Source organism: Betta splendens, chromosome 14 (genome assembly GCF_900634795.4).
Source record: "Betta splendens chromosome 14, fBetSpl5.4, whole genome shotgun sequence".
Classification (NCBI taxonomy): domain Eukaryota; kingdom Metazoa; phylum Chordata; class Actinopteri; order Anabantiformes; family Osphronemidae; genus Betta; species Betta splendens.
Genome location: NC_040894.2, coordinates 2728225 through 2745838, shown reverse-complemented (window position 1 = coordinate 2745838; position 17614 = coordinate 2728225). Strand labels below are relative to the sequence as shown.

Genomic DNA, 17614 nt, shown 5'->3' with positions numbered 1-17614 from the left:
TTCTAACAGTGATGTTCCTCTAGACCACCTCTGTCTGTTGCAGCGGAAATAACCAAGATTGGAATATTCCTGAACAGGCTGTACTTTGAACATCCACCCTGGGACATCATGATGACATGATGTCTGATAATCATTTAGAGAAAATGGCCCGATCGTGCGCTCCTGCCTTATTTCAGTGTCAATGGGCTCATTGTCTGGAACATCAAATGTGGACTAGAGAAAAGCCGGCGCGCTGGCAGCAGATTGCGAGGGTCAAGTTGTACGGAAATAGAACAAATCTTTCTTGTGTCAGGTCATTTTTTTTGTTCAAACAGATTTGCATATTGGATTCACTGGTATCAAGCAAACCACAGAATCCAATATGCAAATGAAAAATCCATAATCACTTGGAATATGGGTCTGGACATTTCCCATGCACAGCAGAAGTTATGACACAAAAGTCAGTGGAAATATTACTTTGGATGAAGTGGGATTAGATTGAAACTGGGAGAAGAAATCCATCACCCTTGACACTCAATATCATGTAAGTAGGATGACCAGATTTTTACAAATCCTAAATTGGGTCATGGGACCTTGTGCACGTCAGTGCTCATAAATCCATGCAGCACATGCAGATACTGCATATTACTGTACACTGAAGCCTAATACAATTTAGTCACTTATTACATTTATCATTACAATGAATTAGATTAGACTGAATGAAGCTTTAATGGTCCCAGTGACGATGATTGGGCCACTGCAGGAGCAAAGAGTAAAACATGCACTGCAGAATTCCAGCAGTAATGAAACATGCGACTGAAAACTGATTTTAAAGATAAATAAAGAAAATATTTATCACGTCATATATTGCATAGAGCATCCGAACAAGTGTTTATGGGCTGAATGAGTCGGATGCCTCAAAACACACATTGACATTTAAGTCTCACTAATTGCCACGCGGCGCCTTCGTTTGTTTGTCACTAACAGACAGGGATGTGACAGTTTGTGGTCGTTACATGGTTGAACCGTGTGCAGGTGAACAGACTCACACCAGCCTGTCTCCGCTGTGAGGCTGTCAGATACAAACCTCCCGCATCAACGAGCAGCTACAGCAGGTCGCCGGCCACTTCATGATGAGCATCATCACGCTTTCCATTCACTTTAAAGGTCTGATCAGGTTCAAAAAGGCCTCGTCATCAGATGGAAATATTTTATTCTATTCACCTCAGTTCTATGTATGTTTGTATTTGTTCTTGTAGCATAATTCAGAAGTTATCATCTAAATATTCTAATAAAAGTGCCCTTTGTGACTTGTGGCCTATAGTGACGCTAATAATAATCTGTGCATCACACTTAATAGCACATCACCTACAGAAACTCAACACGCGCCCTGTAATAACTTTCTGGTGGCGACATTATCTGTTTACACAAACAGTGCGATGCATTGTGGAAGGAAGAGGCTGTTCATTAGGCTGCTTATTGGAAACATAATTGGATGCAGCCAGTTCCTAGATGCAAACAATAAAGAAAGCCACACTCAGAGAACGTGCAAGGAGCTGATGAATATTCACACGGCGAGTGTGTTGGTCACTCAAGCGCCAACTGCAGCCAGAGCATCATTACAGCGGCTGGATTCCCATCGCTGGTGCACTCAGCACGACATTTGCATATACAACTTATATATGATTCCAATAATCTATATCTGGTTGACAAATATTTGCAAATCTCAGAAGCTATAGATAAAACAAATGTGCTTAAGCTAATAACATAGAATTTCTAATTGCCTGAGTCTCTGTAGAGCACATCCATTAAACATTAACCCGCCAGTGGAGAAGGAATAAGGAGCCTTTGATTTCGTCTCCTTACAGATCAGGGCTATTCTCAGTACGTTTGCTGTGAACAGCTTGCATGCGGTCATTCCGCATGCTCGCTACTGGGCTGTGATCCAGCCTCCGACTGGGCCACTCCGACGGACAGCTGCTACATTGAACCACATACAAAAGCTGTATGTTAACTGTGCATTTAGTGTTACGACCTCCGAGTGGTTTCCACGAGCCTCCGACGCCCTCCGCCCGGTGGGCTGGAGGTGGGAAGCAGCTGGCTACGGGAGATCAGAGGCTCCAAAGCCTATCATTATCTTAAATATCAAATAATGCAGCTCTGGCACAAAGCACATTTTGTGTCTCGGGGTGAAGTCGTAGCGCGCTGCACGCAAAGGAAGCCAAGTATTAGGATTTGATGAACGCAGTTCAGTGGCTCGAGCAGCTTCCAAATACTCAGCAGGAGAAATGAATGATGGTCGGAACACTGTGACACGCTGCACCTTCACCTTTTAGCATTTAACTCTAGTACTAACACCAAGGTAGAAAGTATGGATTTACTGTCACACACTCCTCTGTATTTTGTTACACAAACAGTCGGAGCGTTGCTTGATGTGAATCCTAACGACTGCTGGAGAGCCTCCAGGCTCCTTGGCCCTGATTTGACCTCACAAGTGTGATCCATCCGCGAGCAGAGTCACGGAGCGGCGTCTGGTAAATACGGAGGGGCACGGCAGGTGATGCAACATATGGGGCTCAGTCGGCGCTCTCCTTAGGCAGTAACCAGGCAACTGAGCCCTCACTGAGGCTGTGCATATTTTAGGACGGGAGATGTGGGATCAGCAGCCAGACAGCTATAGAAAAACATGGCATTCGCACACAGGCGCGGGTCCAAACACACGTAACCCCACACAGAGGCTCCCGCTCCTGGGTCTACGCCACCGACTCCATCTTGACACCGAGATCAGAAAGTTGCCAGAAAGAAAGCGTCAATTTACTCCTTGGTTACACACGTAGGAGCCACGGAGTCCCATTACCAGGAGGAAATCCATCAGAGAGAAATAAACGCTGAGGAGGACGGGGGACGAGGCAGAAAGAAAGAAGACTGCTTCCAAACCACTTAGGCTCAAACAACCTTCGCTCTCAATCTGGGAGAGGAAATCCCTGAAGTAGTGTAATATAAAACAGGCAAAGACTGGAAGTCCTGCCCTTAAACTTCTTTATTGCCATTAACGACGCTGGCGAGGCCGTGCCCTCTGTGGGTCCTGGCTCCTCTGCCCTCCAGCTTTCCAGCTCCACCTCTGCTCCTTTCAGGGCTGCTGCGCTCACGTCTGGACGCTGTTTGTCAGTGGAAGCGTTCCCCAAAGCGGAGGGCGATAGTGGTTCATACACCAGTCATCCAGCATCCAAAAGCTGCTGTCAGTCGTGTTGCACACATTAGTTTCAGTCGGTTGTTTGTCCAATAGGCGACTGCTTCAATCTTGGCCGGGATTTAAAAAATGCATCGATTATGAATGAAAGGAGGGACAGGACGGAGAGCAAAGAGGAGAGCGCTGCGCGGGAACACGCGACGCGGGGTGATTATCTCTGCTGTGTAACAGAAGATTGGACTCAAGATGAGCCTCTCCTCTGGCACACATTTATCGGCGTTGTCAGGTGTGCTTAGACGATTAGCCGCCATGCTGCGCTGCTCTGTGGCAGCTCCCTCAGTGGGAGACAAGTCCTCAAACAAGAGCGGAGCCAGGAAAGCAATGGCAGCCCATGACTCACTCCCCGTCCTTATGCTCCACAAAGTCTGATTGACAACGTAACCCTGTTTATTGACATGTACCCAGCTGCTGTTATTACGCTCATTCTCCGTGCCTCATGTTTGTTCTGAGAGTGGGTCTGGACCTTAAGTGACGCGTGGATGCGAAGTGGAGGGACACAAAAAATATCTTCTCCCGTAAAAACTGTGAACCGGACTTTAAGCACTGAGCCATCGTTTTTATTCGCTGCATTCATTTTATGCCTTGTACTTGTCAGACATTCGCTGTAAAGGTTGCTCTGCAATGTCCAAGGTGGGTCCAAACAGATGATTCACAAGATTATCCAAACAATACAAAAACTGGGGCATAAGGATTAGCTTTCTCATTTTAGACCCCACTGGAATCTTCAATTCCACAACCACATCAATCCTCAAATGAACCTAAGTTCTGTTTAGTTAGTTATTGAATGCTCATTAAAAACTCTTGAGATGTGATGATCGATAGTACATTGTTTCTGTGGCTTTGTCAAAACCTTCAAGACTGAGACTGAGATTGAGCTATTTATCAAACTTTAGCTTTACTCAGATCAGATTTTTCCTCCAGAGCAGGATTTACGGTGTCGCCCTGTCGTGCTTTTACACACGTACGAGAAAAAATACGAGAGGGTTCTGAAAAACAACAAACATGCAGTCTCCTGTCAAATCCAACCACAGTGCAGGACAGTGAACACATCATTATGTCATGTCTCTTTAGGATCACCACCACTGCCGCCTGCATGATGGACCTGAGAAGATATCCACTGGACGAGCAGAACTGCACGCTGGAGATAGAGAGCTGTGAGTAAACCCTGTTCCCCCACTAACATCTGTGTTGCAGATGAACAACTTCATTTTGTTTTAATTAAAGCTGAGAAAACTAAATCCTATATCTTTACCACTATCTGTGCAGCCTCCAGTTTGTTCAGCAGCTGCCATAAGCGATACATAACCGGGTTCACACTGACTCCCACGAACCTGTGCTTTATTATTATTATACCCAGAATTTTAATATTGCCAACATAATCCGTTCCATCCAATTTACAGTATTTCCCCTGGTAAAAGCACAAACTTTATTCTCCCAAATATACTGTACCATCAGTTGATGGTCCCATTTAAAGCAACTGTATTATGTAAATTCAGACCAATGTCATGGAGCTGTTGGTTCTTTGGGACCAGTGATGAGACATGAAGTCACTGAAAAAGCATTGGTGACTTAGATTTTGATATCAGCTCATTTGCATTGTTGTTCCTGGTAATGATTTATGAATAACAGCAGCTTGTTGTCTCAATTCAGTGTTAGTTCACGGTGCTTTATAAAATGTGCGCTGTCCGTGGTGCTGAAGTGAAAAAAGGCCATTCTAGGCAACGCAGCTAATCTGGTTATATTTTACGGGACGCATCCAGATGTGTGTAACATATACAGACAGCCGAGGGATGTTTTACAAAAATATGCAATTGACCTGGAAGCTCTACAGCTGGTGCTGGTGCATGAAGGGAACTAGAGCAGAACGAGCAAAGGTGCTGGTGTGGGAGCTTGTGTGAACCCTAGATGAAAAAATGCAGAAAGTGAAGGAGAAGTGAAGAAGACATTTGATGCTTGTTGTAACAGTAAATGTCCATTGGCCTCTATTAGTACTGTTACACACTATATATGATCTACTTGTGTTCTAACTGTGGCAATAAGATATGGAATGTTTTGCATTTAAAGCTGGGAATGGAAAGCTTTTTTATGACACTAAGTTTTGTTACTAATGTTTCCTGCTCTCTGTGACTTCTTGGTAAACCTAAGGTTACTTACCTTCCTATTGATGCGTTAAGTGACCTGGTCACATGTTCAACATTATGCTCATTAATTAATTTGATCACTCTGCATTGCTCATAACACATTATTTTACATCCTCTTTGTTTATAACAATGAGCCCATGAGTCTCGTTTCCACTTACAAACACTGCACATAAGGTAGATTACCTTATGAAGCTACTGAAGCAGCAGTGAGCTCATGCATTTGTTGAGAGGACGGCTTTAATGCCAACGCTGTAAAGAAGATTGCCAGTTTATCACGCAGAGTTTCCTTTGCCAAGTTGGCCAACAAGCAAAAACGCCTAAATCAAACCTAATTGGGAGAATCCTGCGCCTCTGGCACAACGGTGCAGCACTTGTAACTGTAAATGGCGCCTCATACTGTGCAGCATCCATTGGAAGCGCATCTTCCAGCTTGAACTTCGGCCGTTTACAGATGAACGAACACAGCGAGTCGTCAGACCCCGAGCTCGTATCCTTTTCTTTTAATTTGGTGACAGGCGCCGTCCATCAGCGTTACAGCACTGGGGAGCAGTGAGTGGTATTTGCCTGGCAGACAAAAAGTTTAACGCTACACAGATGCACGTCATTTTTGAAAATCTTAACTGAGTCCAAAGAGTTCAAGGACTTGGTTTTCTGCTGTTTGAAACAATAACAGACTATTGATGAGTCTGTGAAATGTGGATGAGCAGGTGATTTTGTCTGATTTCCTTGTTCTTCTCTGGTCACCGCCTTCTTCTTGCCCACTCCCTTCTCTTGCAGTGAGCTCTAATGCTTCCTTATATACCGTACCTGTTACTAGGCAACAAACAGATGTCTGCTTTATTAATAAGCTTTGCCAAGATAAGCATAAGAACCAGGACTTTTCATTTAAATCACGGGGTAACAAACTGTTGGCTGTTTCAACTGGGGCACTTTGTTAAAGTTAAAACCGTCGTGTACTAGAGATAAAGATGACACCTTTTGCATTGATTTCTGTTTCCTATATTTGTAAAAGGTGGCTGAATTACAGCTGCACTGAGCCTGTAGCGACGTTAAATGTTTACTGGCAGAATTCACTATGTTCACGTCTGTACTATTTTATTTATGATTGTCTGTCCCGGATCACAGCAGGACGTGATTCATGGACATGGCTCATGCTCTAAGGTTCATCATTTGCAGGAAAACTCGTGCTGATAGTGGACGTTGGAGAGATGTCAACGATTTGTTCTGTGTTGCATCAACAGTTCACTCGTAGTTGTCCACAGCTCAAGGTTTGAGGGGTTTTCATGACTTCAAATAGGGAACTTCATCACTACAGGGAGCACTGACTCTGAAGGTGTTAAGTTAAATTTATCATTAAAAGATATATAAAATAACCTCAATCTAAAATTAAAATTCAAAACAACTACAGTAGGTGGGTTTGAGATGTGTTTCCATGACAACAAGCTCAACGTGACTTGGGATGAACCAGTAGATCAAACAAATGTACTTTTAAACCAAGGAGTGTACAGACCTGGGACCTGAGGGAACCTGTGAGGGAAGTGGGGGAACCAGTGCACTGGGCCATGGGAACATCAACTGTTCTGTATATATTATCTAAAGCCCTTTTGCTCCTGTTCTCTGTTAGTAACATACAGTAATAATCCAGTAGTGAGTCTGTGAATAAAATTATACAGATTCTCCAGAAACATGTTTCCAGTGTTTAGCTGCTTTAGCTTTAGCATTGGGGGATTTACTGTACCATTAGCTGTCAACAACACACACGTCCTCACACTCTCATCACAAAACACTCCTGCAAGAGAGAGAGGCGCGTTGCGACTCTTATTTCTCATAGTCGCTGTGCATTCGCAATGAAACTATTGTCTCATTACCAGCTAATAGTTATATTTTCTGCACCAGTGATCCACATCATATGGACGGAGCCGCTTCCCCTCTCTCTCTGTCTCTGCACATCAGATCCCACTTTTAGAAGCTGCTCACATCCTCTGGGGTGTGAATGGTTTCCACCCATGGGCTCGCGCGGCTTATTTATTTATCTTATCTTCAGATGTTCCATCCCTGTCCAGGCAGCCAGTCAGCTGCAGCTCACTGTGCGCTGCCAAGGTTTGAAGACATTTTAATTGGACACCAAGAATAACATTAAAGTCGCTTTGAACCGCATGAAATCACAAAGTCATCTGAGACGTGTTAAGATGCTGGTCGCCTTGTGAGCTCACGAGGGAGCGCTACAGGCAGCGAGTCGCAGGGTTGGATCTGAAGCCCTTTGTGTGAGTGTGTGTGTGTGCTTGACTACAAAAATGAGCTTTTCACATCTACGCATGATGCCATTTACCAGATTAAGGGTTGTGCATCCATGTGTAGATCATCTATGCAATTACAGTAGAACCGTGGGCCCTGGTGATAGAACAGAAGAGGAACCAATGGTCGTTCATTTACAATGAAAGCAGTGACTCAAGCTTAGGTTTCAAATCTGAAGTAGACGACGTTATTCAGTTGTGGGTTGATCACTTGAGGAATGAATCCTAAATTAAGTTATTCTGTCTGTCCCTTCGTACCCGACCTGGTCTTCCCTCATTTCATCCCATCTCCACTAATATAATTTCCATATGTGCTGCACTTAAGAAGGCACTCAGTCGTCTGCAGCTTCTCTAAGAAAAAACAGCATGTTAATCTAATATCCCATCAGTCCCTTGGGAACTTATTGCCTTAAGGATAAACTTTAGACACTTTATTGATTACATTTATTGGGGTGATGATCATTATTCTAATCGATCGAAGTACGGAGGAAAAAATTGTGCCTTAAACACAGTGAGCACCAACTCACAACATTCTCCACGAGAAATACAAGACGTGAGTGTGAGGGCGTTAAAAGCAGTGTCTGAAGACGGCTTTAATAATTCAGAGCAACTAAATAGGTCACAAAGGTATTAATGAAACAGAGCAGGTGTGTGGAGTAGGAAGGAAAGCAGGAAAGGCAGTGCCTCTAAAAGTGAGAGCGTGGACGTTGGTGCTGTAACCAGAGGACGGACGTGAAACAGAATAAGGAAGAGTGGAACAGAAACGGATCCGGCCAACGAGACGCACACGCAGTTCCACCTCCTGCACCTGACAGCAAAAACGGCCATGAAACAACAATCACGCAGACCAACTCCACGAGCGCGCATGTAAATCCCCACCGCCGCAAACATCCAGGCGGAACATCACAAACCAAATTAAGTTGCATGTTGAAAGTTTAATCCCCGCGTGGACAAAAGCTCCACATGCACAGAGACGGAGACTTAGCAGCTTTATTAGTTCTCATGACGCAACGCGTCCAGCGGCGTGGATGGAGCTTGGCGGCGCCGGCGCCGGTACCACACCGGCCTCCTGCTGCTTCCGACCCGCGCTGTCACCGCTGGCCTGAAGTCAGCAGCCGTGACCGCGCACACACACATCAGGCACAGGCCACGTTTCAAGGTCTAACAGACGCCTCCGCTTGTCTCCTGTCCGTCTCAACAGCGCTCGTCTCCCGCTGTAGCGTCAGAGCTGCATTTTACTCAGTCATTTATTGTTCCTGCCCACTGTGTGCTTCACTGTCCGCGTCTCCACAGATTCGGCCGAAATGAGAGCAAAGCAGAGAACGAAGGAGCAGCTCTGGTCCAGATTAATATTAATGGTTTCGCTTTTTGTCCTCTTTGCAGAATTTATTGGGTTTTAGCTGTAAAAATGGAGCCTAGTTCTTTAACAATTCTTGCTCCTGGCATTAATCATTTATTCTCCTAAGGGACAAAACATTATGAAGTTGACCTACGTTCTGTATATTTAGTCCCATGTGCAGCATAAGGAGTCCTGCAGAACGACTAAACAGGGCACGTGCACACTGTTGACTGCTCCTTTTGTCTCTACGTTTCCGCAGACGGTTACACCACAGACGACATTGAGTTCTACTGGCGAGGAGGCGACAACGCCGTCACTGGGGTGGACAAGATTGAGCTTCCTCAGTTCTCCATCGTGGACCATAAGCTCATATCTAAGAACGTCGTCTTCTCCACAGGTAACGACCCAAGCAGCTGTCAGGAGCGACTGCTGCATTACCTCTGCTCTCTCATAACACGCTAACAATGAAAAGCCTGGGTCACGTATTCCTGGGGGGCAGAGGGATTCCCTTTAAATGTGCTGACTATGCAGAATGGACGCATTGACCTGAGGGTCATGTAGAACTGCAGCCGTCAGCAGGCTGCTGCTTCACTCCGAGGACGTGCAGCACCACTGGGTCTCTCATGTATTCAGCGATTCTCTCTGATGCTCATACTAGCATCCGACCAGCGCGGTGGCCTTTCCCCGCTAAGCCGAGGATGTAGCGCTTTAAATATTTAAGAGATGTATTCCTGACTTTCTAATAAACTCTAATTGCGCCGTAGTCCAGCTCTTCTCGTGGCGCGTTCCCTCATCCAGCTGTAATTTGGTTGCGCAACTCTAACTGGATTACAACCAATTCCCTAGGAAGACAAATATGTGCGATGATAGAGTTTGCCCTCACAAACCCCCACTGTTGCTTGTTTCACAAACGGCAGGGATGAGCAAAAAGAAGCGTCTTAACATGCAAACCACCAAACCCAGTGCATAAACAGAGGCGGTGGAGAAACGGTCATTCTGCGCAGCTGATGCCTCAGTTCAGTGGAGACAACAAATGTGGCTCTTAGCTTCTGCAGATACTGCGGCGGGAATGAGATGCTATCGTCCTGCAGGCTTGGCCACTGTAATAATACTGAAATCCTGGAAATGCGTCCCCTGACAGCTTGGCTTCCTGTGTTTCCTCTCTGCAGGTGCTTATCCTCGTCTGTCCCTGAGTTTCAAGCTGAAGAGAAACATCGGGTACTTCATCCTGCAGACGTACATGCCGTCTATACTCATCACCATCCTCTCCTGGGTCTCCTTCTGGATCAACTATGACGCTTCTGCTGCCAGAGTGGCTTTAGGTGAAGGCTGCAATGCAAACACACTGTAGCTGATAGGAAGGACATTAAAGCAGCTACTTAAACTTTTAGTGCTGCAGAGTTTGTTGTTGATGATTCTAGGGGGAGGTCTATGTTGTCTCTCAAATCAAACTCGACCCCCCGGTCAGGTTTGTATTCAGCTTCTAGCGTGATCTGTATTTATCTGAAGCTGTCTTGTTTCCACCAAATCCACCCATCCACCCATCCACCCATCCATCCATCCATCCATCCATCCATCCATCCATCCATCCATCCATCCATCCATCCATCCATCCATCCATCCATCCATCCACCCATCTGTTAAATTAGAAGGAAGTAATGCTCCATGATAGAGACCGGACTGGTGAGATGTTCAACCACCCAGGCTACACTACACTGAGTTTTCTCTGAGTTCCCAAACTCTGTTCTGGCCTGACCTGCAGTGGTTGGATCAATATGATCACTCTGCTGCTAAATGCTCATGTTTCTTGACGTCCTGAGGCTACAGCTCGGTCAGGTAGTTTGAATCCTAATTTATTTATATGACTACTGCATGTCTAGAGGCACCATTGTATCATTGTATCATCCACAAGGCTGCTAGAGGTGACAAAGATATATGTAAAGAAGAAACAACTGGAAGACGTAGCTTGTCACTTATAATCAGGATAAAGCCAGAACAAAAGATTGCTTTTCAGTTTTTCAGTCAGAGTTTTCTCGGTTTAACTCCTCCACTAATGATCAGGACCAAGGTGGATGTTTGAATTTCAAATTGCTGTTTTGCTTCAGGTGCATGCCTTTTAGCTCGTCTCTGGCTTGGTTTGATGTTGTGGGAGTGAGCTCACGGGCTTCATTGATCCTGACAGGTTTCATCAAGGCGAGGCACGGTCCTGTGTTGATTATAGAGATGTCTGGCAGTGAGCGGGGATTAAAGCTGTCACACACTCAGTCAGAACAGTACAGTGCAGCAAATAAGGGCTTTATGTGGTTTGTGGTATTGATTTGATAAGGGGGGGCAGACCCTGCTTTACTTATCTGTGGTTGCATTTAAAGGCAGCATCCTTTTTAGCATTCCTGTGGTCTGTCTCCACCAGGTATCACAACGGTGCTTACCATGACGACCATTAACACGCATCTGAGAGAAACCCTGCCTAAAATCCCCTACGTCAAGGCCATAGACATGTACCTCATGGGCTGCTTTGTCTTTGTCTTCCTGGCCCTGCTGGAGTACGCCCTGGTCAACTACATCTTCTTCGGACGGGGGCCTCAGCGCCAGAAGAAGGCGGCAGAAAAGACCACCACGGCCAACAACGAGAAGATGAGGATGGATCCAAACAAGGTGAGAAGGAGTTAGATGATAATCTGCAAAATTGACCTGATTATGCAAACACAGATACATATGGTGCTAAAGATAAAGAAAAGATAGCGTATTTAATTGTAATTGTAGTTACACAATGAGATTAGTTCAGTGACTCTCAGAAGCCAGCAGAACGTCTTAGGAAGAAGAGCCTCTGCAGTGCTTTCTTCACTAAGTGAAAGGTGTTAATGGTCCCATTCAAGTCCTTCGTTATGTGCAGACCCAGAATTTGACACCGTTGACTCTCCCAACCTCCTCACCTTTTATGTGGAGGGGGGGTGGTGTCATTTTCCTTGCTCTCCTGTGGTCCGCAGTGATCTGCTTGGTTTTGGCGCTATTTAAAGCCAGGTCATTGGTTTCTTATTATTGTCTGAGATCAGTCCTGTGTTGTGGTGTTAGAAGAGAGGATGGGTTTGCAGTTCTGTGTGAAAAGGGTGAAAAGAGCTGGACCGAAGACACAGCCTTGTGGTGTCCCTGCATTTGTGAGAGTGGATGGTGTGTTTTTGCCACCATGGCATTTTGTGGCCTGTTAGCGAGTCCTGGATCGGAGTGTGGTGGTTATTCCCAGGTTGTACAGCTTTTCCACCAATTTGCGGAGCACTATTGTGTTAAATGTGAAGCAATAATCTCCAAATAGGATCCTAATGTATATGTTGGGGTGCTCCAGATGATGGTGCTTCAGGTTTGTGCAGCAGATGAGTCTCTATGCATGCTTTAGTTATTCTTTTGTTTAGGAAGAAAATAGTTTCTAGCTGAGAAAAATAAGCCACAGCTTCAAATGAAGGGATGACTCATGCACTCTGGTTCCAAGTGAAAACCCTAAGAAGTTATCACAGTTTGAAATCCAAACATGACAGGGTGCCAGTAGAAAAGCAGGTCTGTGAGCTGTTTAGCTCTTTATTTGGTTCATGTTCCCGTTTTGTGCACCCAAATATGAACCAAATGGTTTCTAACAGATGTACAAATGGCTGCACACGGACAAATCTGACAAAATGAAATGATTCAACGCAATATAAGATCCAACCAGCGTGTTCTATCGCTGTGTTTTTCATGCCCATTGACGTCTGCTCACTGTGTGAGCACCACCTAATAGCTGACTGTGTTTCACTATTTGCAGTGGCTGGTGGGGAACGTCGTTGGCAGAGATGACACTTTATATGCAAGAATGAAACAAAGGGATCTTGATGGTCATGACACAATGTGGGAACCGATCTTTGTGGATGATGCTGCGATCGGGCTGGGTGATCAAAAAAACAAGGTACCGCACAACACAAACATTTTGTCTGTTATTTCAGCTCTTTGCCTTATGTTTATTTGTTTCTAATTCACCAAGTTGCTCCTCTTGCATATAAAAGGACAATATTACATTTTACCACCAAAGTGCCCAAACCGCTTTGTTGCCTGATCTTATTCCACTAGACAAACGTGAGTCTTTCCTTTGGGCAGATGGACCCACATGAAAACATCCTTCTGGGCACATTCGACATCAAGAACGACATGGGCGTTTCGGAGCTGGCTTTGGGTCTCAACGACCCACGAAACACCATGCTGACGTACGACAGCTCGACGCTGCAGTACCGCAAGGCCGGGCTGGCCAGGCACAACTTTGGGCGCAACGCGCTGGAGCGGCACATGACTCAAAAGAAGAGCCGCCTACGAAGGCGCGCGTCGCAGCTGAAGATCACCATCCCAGACTTGACTGACGTAAACTCTATCGACAAATGGTCGAGGATGATCTTCCCAACCGTTTTTTCCTTCTTCAACATCGTTTACTGGCTTTACTATGTCAATTAAAAAGAAAAACAAAGGACATGCGTGTGGGGGAGAACTAACAGCAAAACATGTTGCTAATTTCCTGTTGGTTTGTTGGTTTGTTTTTATGTGATGTTGTAACACTGAACTGATTTACTTCTGTATATTCACCACATCTTTGAATATCACATTTGGAAAACCATGTGAAAACCTTGTAGAAGAGAGTTTACAAACATAAAAGGTGCCTGTTCCCAAGTAATTGTCTAAAACTTTACAAAACATATATCTTTGTTATTTTTTTAAATGTTTACGTTTGTGTTTTTATGCTTTACTATGTTACATATACTTATAGTGATACTATAAGTATCATATATCACTGATTTGACTCAACCTAAAAGTACTTTAGTTTCAGATCCAAGTTATGCGTGATTGTGTCAAACAAACAAAAACCTTTTCTAGAAATAGATGAACTATAAAAATCTGAATTTCATTATTTACAATATTATGTATTGTGGAAAGTTTTACAGCATAACAGAAATATTAAGTAATTATTTTGTCTCAGTTTACAAACTATTAAATGTCATTAGATAAAAACAGCCAAGTTCACTCTAAATCAGACTGCACTCAATATATAATATGTTAAATATGATGATATTATCTTTAATAATCCACTGTGTAAAGGAGAGACAGCATAAAATATTTCTTTTGGCTTTACTTACCTATTATCATATTTACTAATATATTTTACCCAGCACATAAAAAGGATGTGTGTCTTTGGGATTTAGTAGTTTAGCCTTGTAAATACCACATGTAAAGTATTTTCTAAAAAGGGAAGATACAAGCTAGAAATTCCCAGTTTTTGCTTCCTATTTTGACTTTCTTGGATAGATATTTGAAACACTGCTGACAATGTCCACAAGTGCAAAAAAGACACTATTGTGTATGATAATTCATTCATAAATCATGATGAACACCTATAGCGAAGCGTCCACAGGAACAGGAACGAAGCAAAAGCACAAATATCATCGAATATCAGGTCCTGACAGTTATTTTAATAGGGGTTTTTGTGCAGATGATGATTCTCTTTTTTTAATCTTTATATACTGTATCTGCCTCCCTGATCAGATCATATGTACGCATCATCTCCAGACTGAAAAATAATTGGTTGATTATTCTAAAAAACAAAGCCGTGGATCCAAAATGGAGAGTTTATTGGTTAATTAACTGTAGTAATGATACTGTGCATTTGGTTGATTTTGTAAAGACTTTGCACACACACCTTAAGCCATACAGGCTGTACCGTAGTTCACTGAATACCTGGTGCTTATGGGGGCCACTTTAAGAGGAACCTTATTAATATGACTATGAGAACAGTTTAGGCTTCATTTAAAAGTGTAACATGTAACTAGGGCTGCGATACACAAGTGTCATATTCTCCTCCCCACAAATTTGCCTCACTGTGTATGAATGAACTGTGACGTTCGAGCCTCTGCCTCAATACCAAATCTTTCATCAAAGCGTGAGATGTAGACTGTCGCTTAAAAGAAAATACACAAGTTGTGTCCAGGGATGATACAAACTCGAATCAAAGCTGAGAAGGTCTGACAGTTCCTTTGTCTCGAATGGATTAGTCATCGTTTCTCCTCACCGGCCATTTCCTTTGGTTGTGGAGATTTGGGCACTTCTTAGGTCTCACTGCATGCTCTGTACAGTAAAAGCTCCTTGATATTGTGTTTCTCTTCACACCTCTGTCAACGAACCGTTTCGTTTCATTAGTGTCTTTATGTTCGATACAATTTAACACATGTCAAATAAGCAAACAAGAAAACGTATTTAAACTATTTGATTGTTTTCAGATATTGATATTAAATGTGTTTACGTTCCCATTTTAGCGCCATCCATTAACAGGAGTAAACGCAGTCCAGTAACATCACTCACAAAAATACTCAGTATATTGTAAGCTGCACATAGTCATCATCTTTTGTTTGGGGTATTGTGGTAACCATGACAACAGAAATCCTCATCTTTCATTTTATTTTTGTATGTAAATTTAACGAGGGTTTCAGATAGCGATGTGTTATCAAACAGTCAGCTGGTGGGTAAAATGTTCTTTAGATGAGTTGGAACATGACACATGTAAATAAACGCGCAAGATTTCTATGAAGAGACATTTTGAGTTGTATTTATAATGTAATGTGAGGAGAATGAAGAGGATGATGAGAAACTATGTAAATAGTCTATTTTGCAGTGTCACTTGACTTCTCATTTATGTTGCGCTCTTTCTCCAAACACATTTCTTTGGTTTTGCCAAACTTCGAACATGTTTTCATGAATGTAGTTGATGATCCTTTGCAGCATGTGTTCGCTGTAATGCGTCAGCAAAAGTATAACAATTTCTCGCACCAATGATCAGCTAGAAAGAGCTTAATGTAAGAAACACGTCCAAACACACAAAGGCAGACACACACCGGGCTGGGGAACAGGCAAATCAGCCCGGAGTTTAACCATCTCAGGTCAACACAACTCACACAACTCAAACCCAAGAATTGTACTTAGGGAAAAGAACGTGTGTGTTTCTAGTGAGAGTCGCTTGCTACGTGGAATCCAGTCACCACAGTCATAGACGGTCTCCTCTGCGCTGACACAAGGCATTGCCGCGTTTTTAGAAACGATACTGAATCCACCTCCGCTGCAGCCACGTCCCAACCGACACACTCCAGACGCATGCATCATATCTGTGTGTGGTATAACATGAAGTAAGTAAGTGCGGGAGCGTGGTGGGTTTATGTTGGCCAGACGCACACTGGCAACAAACAAGGACGTTACTTTCAAACGTGTGTGTGCTTCACAGCGCTTTTTGTTTCATTTGTTTGCTCCTATGTTGAACAATGTCATTTGAGAATCCAGTATTGCCAAATTTTGCATTTGTTTTACACAGACGTCTCCTCCAAGGGTTCTGACGACATTTATGCTGATTAAAATCCTTTCGTAGTCCCTTGTATAGAGTTTGAAATTGTAAATGGATGGAAACTGGCTTTTTACTCATTCCTGGAAAGCAAAGGTTTTGATCATATATTGATCATGCAGCAGAGTTTCCTCCGGAGGGCAAGGACCGACTGACATCCAAAAGCCTATAGGACACACCTTGGTGACAGTGTATGTTTGCACACACTCACAGAAGAAGCCTTAGCCTCCTGCTGCCCTGGACTTTACTCCAAACAGCAGCAATCCTTCCTCCCCTTCAGCAACCTCCACCTTGAAAGAATCCTTGTATGTGCCACTGACAAGAACATTCCCAGAAACCCTGAGCTGTAACCTTCTTAAAGATAAGCCCTGTAAAAGTCCGTGTCTGTCTTTGCTATGAAAACCTATGGAAATCAATACATTATCAATAAATATTGTATACAGTTCTGAACCGATGTTGAGTCTTTATTGGGGTTTAATTTAAGCAGAGAAATTTCTCTCGGCTGAAGCCTAGGCATTATATTATTCTGCTAAAGTTGTAGTAACAAACTTTATTTGAGAGCTCAGAAGGTCAAAGGTCACTGCTGCACATGCTGCTACAGTAGGTGGCCATGTCCATATCACTGCTTATGCATTTTCACCTTGACTTCAAGCTTTGTTGTTGAATAAATGAGCAGGTTAAACAGACTAAGGTCAAGGATTGTAACAGCAGGAGCCAACTTTTACTTATTTACAGTAAGTTAAACTTGTTTAAGGTACTAGTGATGATGATTGACGTCCTGTCAGAGGAACGCCATCAGTCCACATGTCCTGCAGCAGGAGGATCCTGCAACAGTCCTGCAGAGGTGGACTGGACCATCTGAAGACCGGACCCCATCACAAACGCTCCCTCCCAGACATGGACGTCAGCGACGGCCTCCCATCGTGAAAGCAGCTTGTGCTTCAGCGCATCATCAGCGCCGGTGACTGTACACTGGCAGCTTGATAGAGATTGTGACTGTGTGGTTTGTGGAAGACAGCTGTCACTACAAGATGATATGCAACGGCCGCTTTGAAGGATCCGACGCTGTCACTTCTATGCAAAAAACACAAAACGTGTCTTCAGAATGCATATGCAGCGCAGAGCAGGCCGGCGTGAGCAGAAGGATGCGCACGCCATGGCAACGCGGCTCTTTTCATATCTGGCTGCCTTTTTTCAGCACAGTGTGATGCTCGGATTTGA

At 43.9% G+C, this 17614-nt stretch overlaps 1 protein-coding gene across 3 annotated transcripts in view; it reads left to right on the top strand.

The window, feature by feature from the left end:
- LOC114869390 (gamma-aminobutyric acid receptor subunit beta-2) overlaps nucleotides 1-16843 on the top strand; it is a 35047-nt gene extending 18204 nt beyond the window's left edge. For 2 of the 3 annotated variants that reach the window (XM_029173605.3, XM_029173601.3), the window contains 6 exons: nucleotides 4301-4383; nucleotides 9263-9400; nucleotides 10173-10325; nucleotides 11414-11658; nucleotides 12794-12934; nucleotides 13096-16843. In XM_029173605.3, the coding sequence (XP_029029438.1) occupies nucleotides 4301-4383; nucleotides 9263-9400; nucleotides 10173-10325; nucleotides 11414-11658; nucleotides 12794-12934; nucleotides 13096-13470 (1135 nt within the window). In that variant the 3' untranslated portion in view covers nucleotides 13471-16843. The remainder of the gene's footprint in view (nucleotides 1-4300; nucleotides 4384-9262; nucleotides 9401-10172; nucleotides 10326-11413; nucleotides 11659-12793; nucleotides 12935-13095) is intronic. The other variant, XM_029173602.3, reaches the window with a different exon arrangement.
- The last annotated feature ends 771 nt before the right edge of the window (nucleotides 16844-17614 follow it).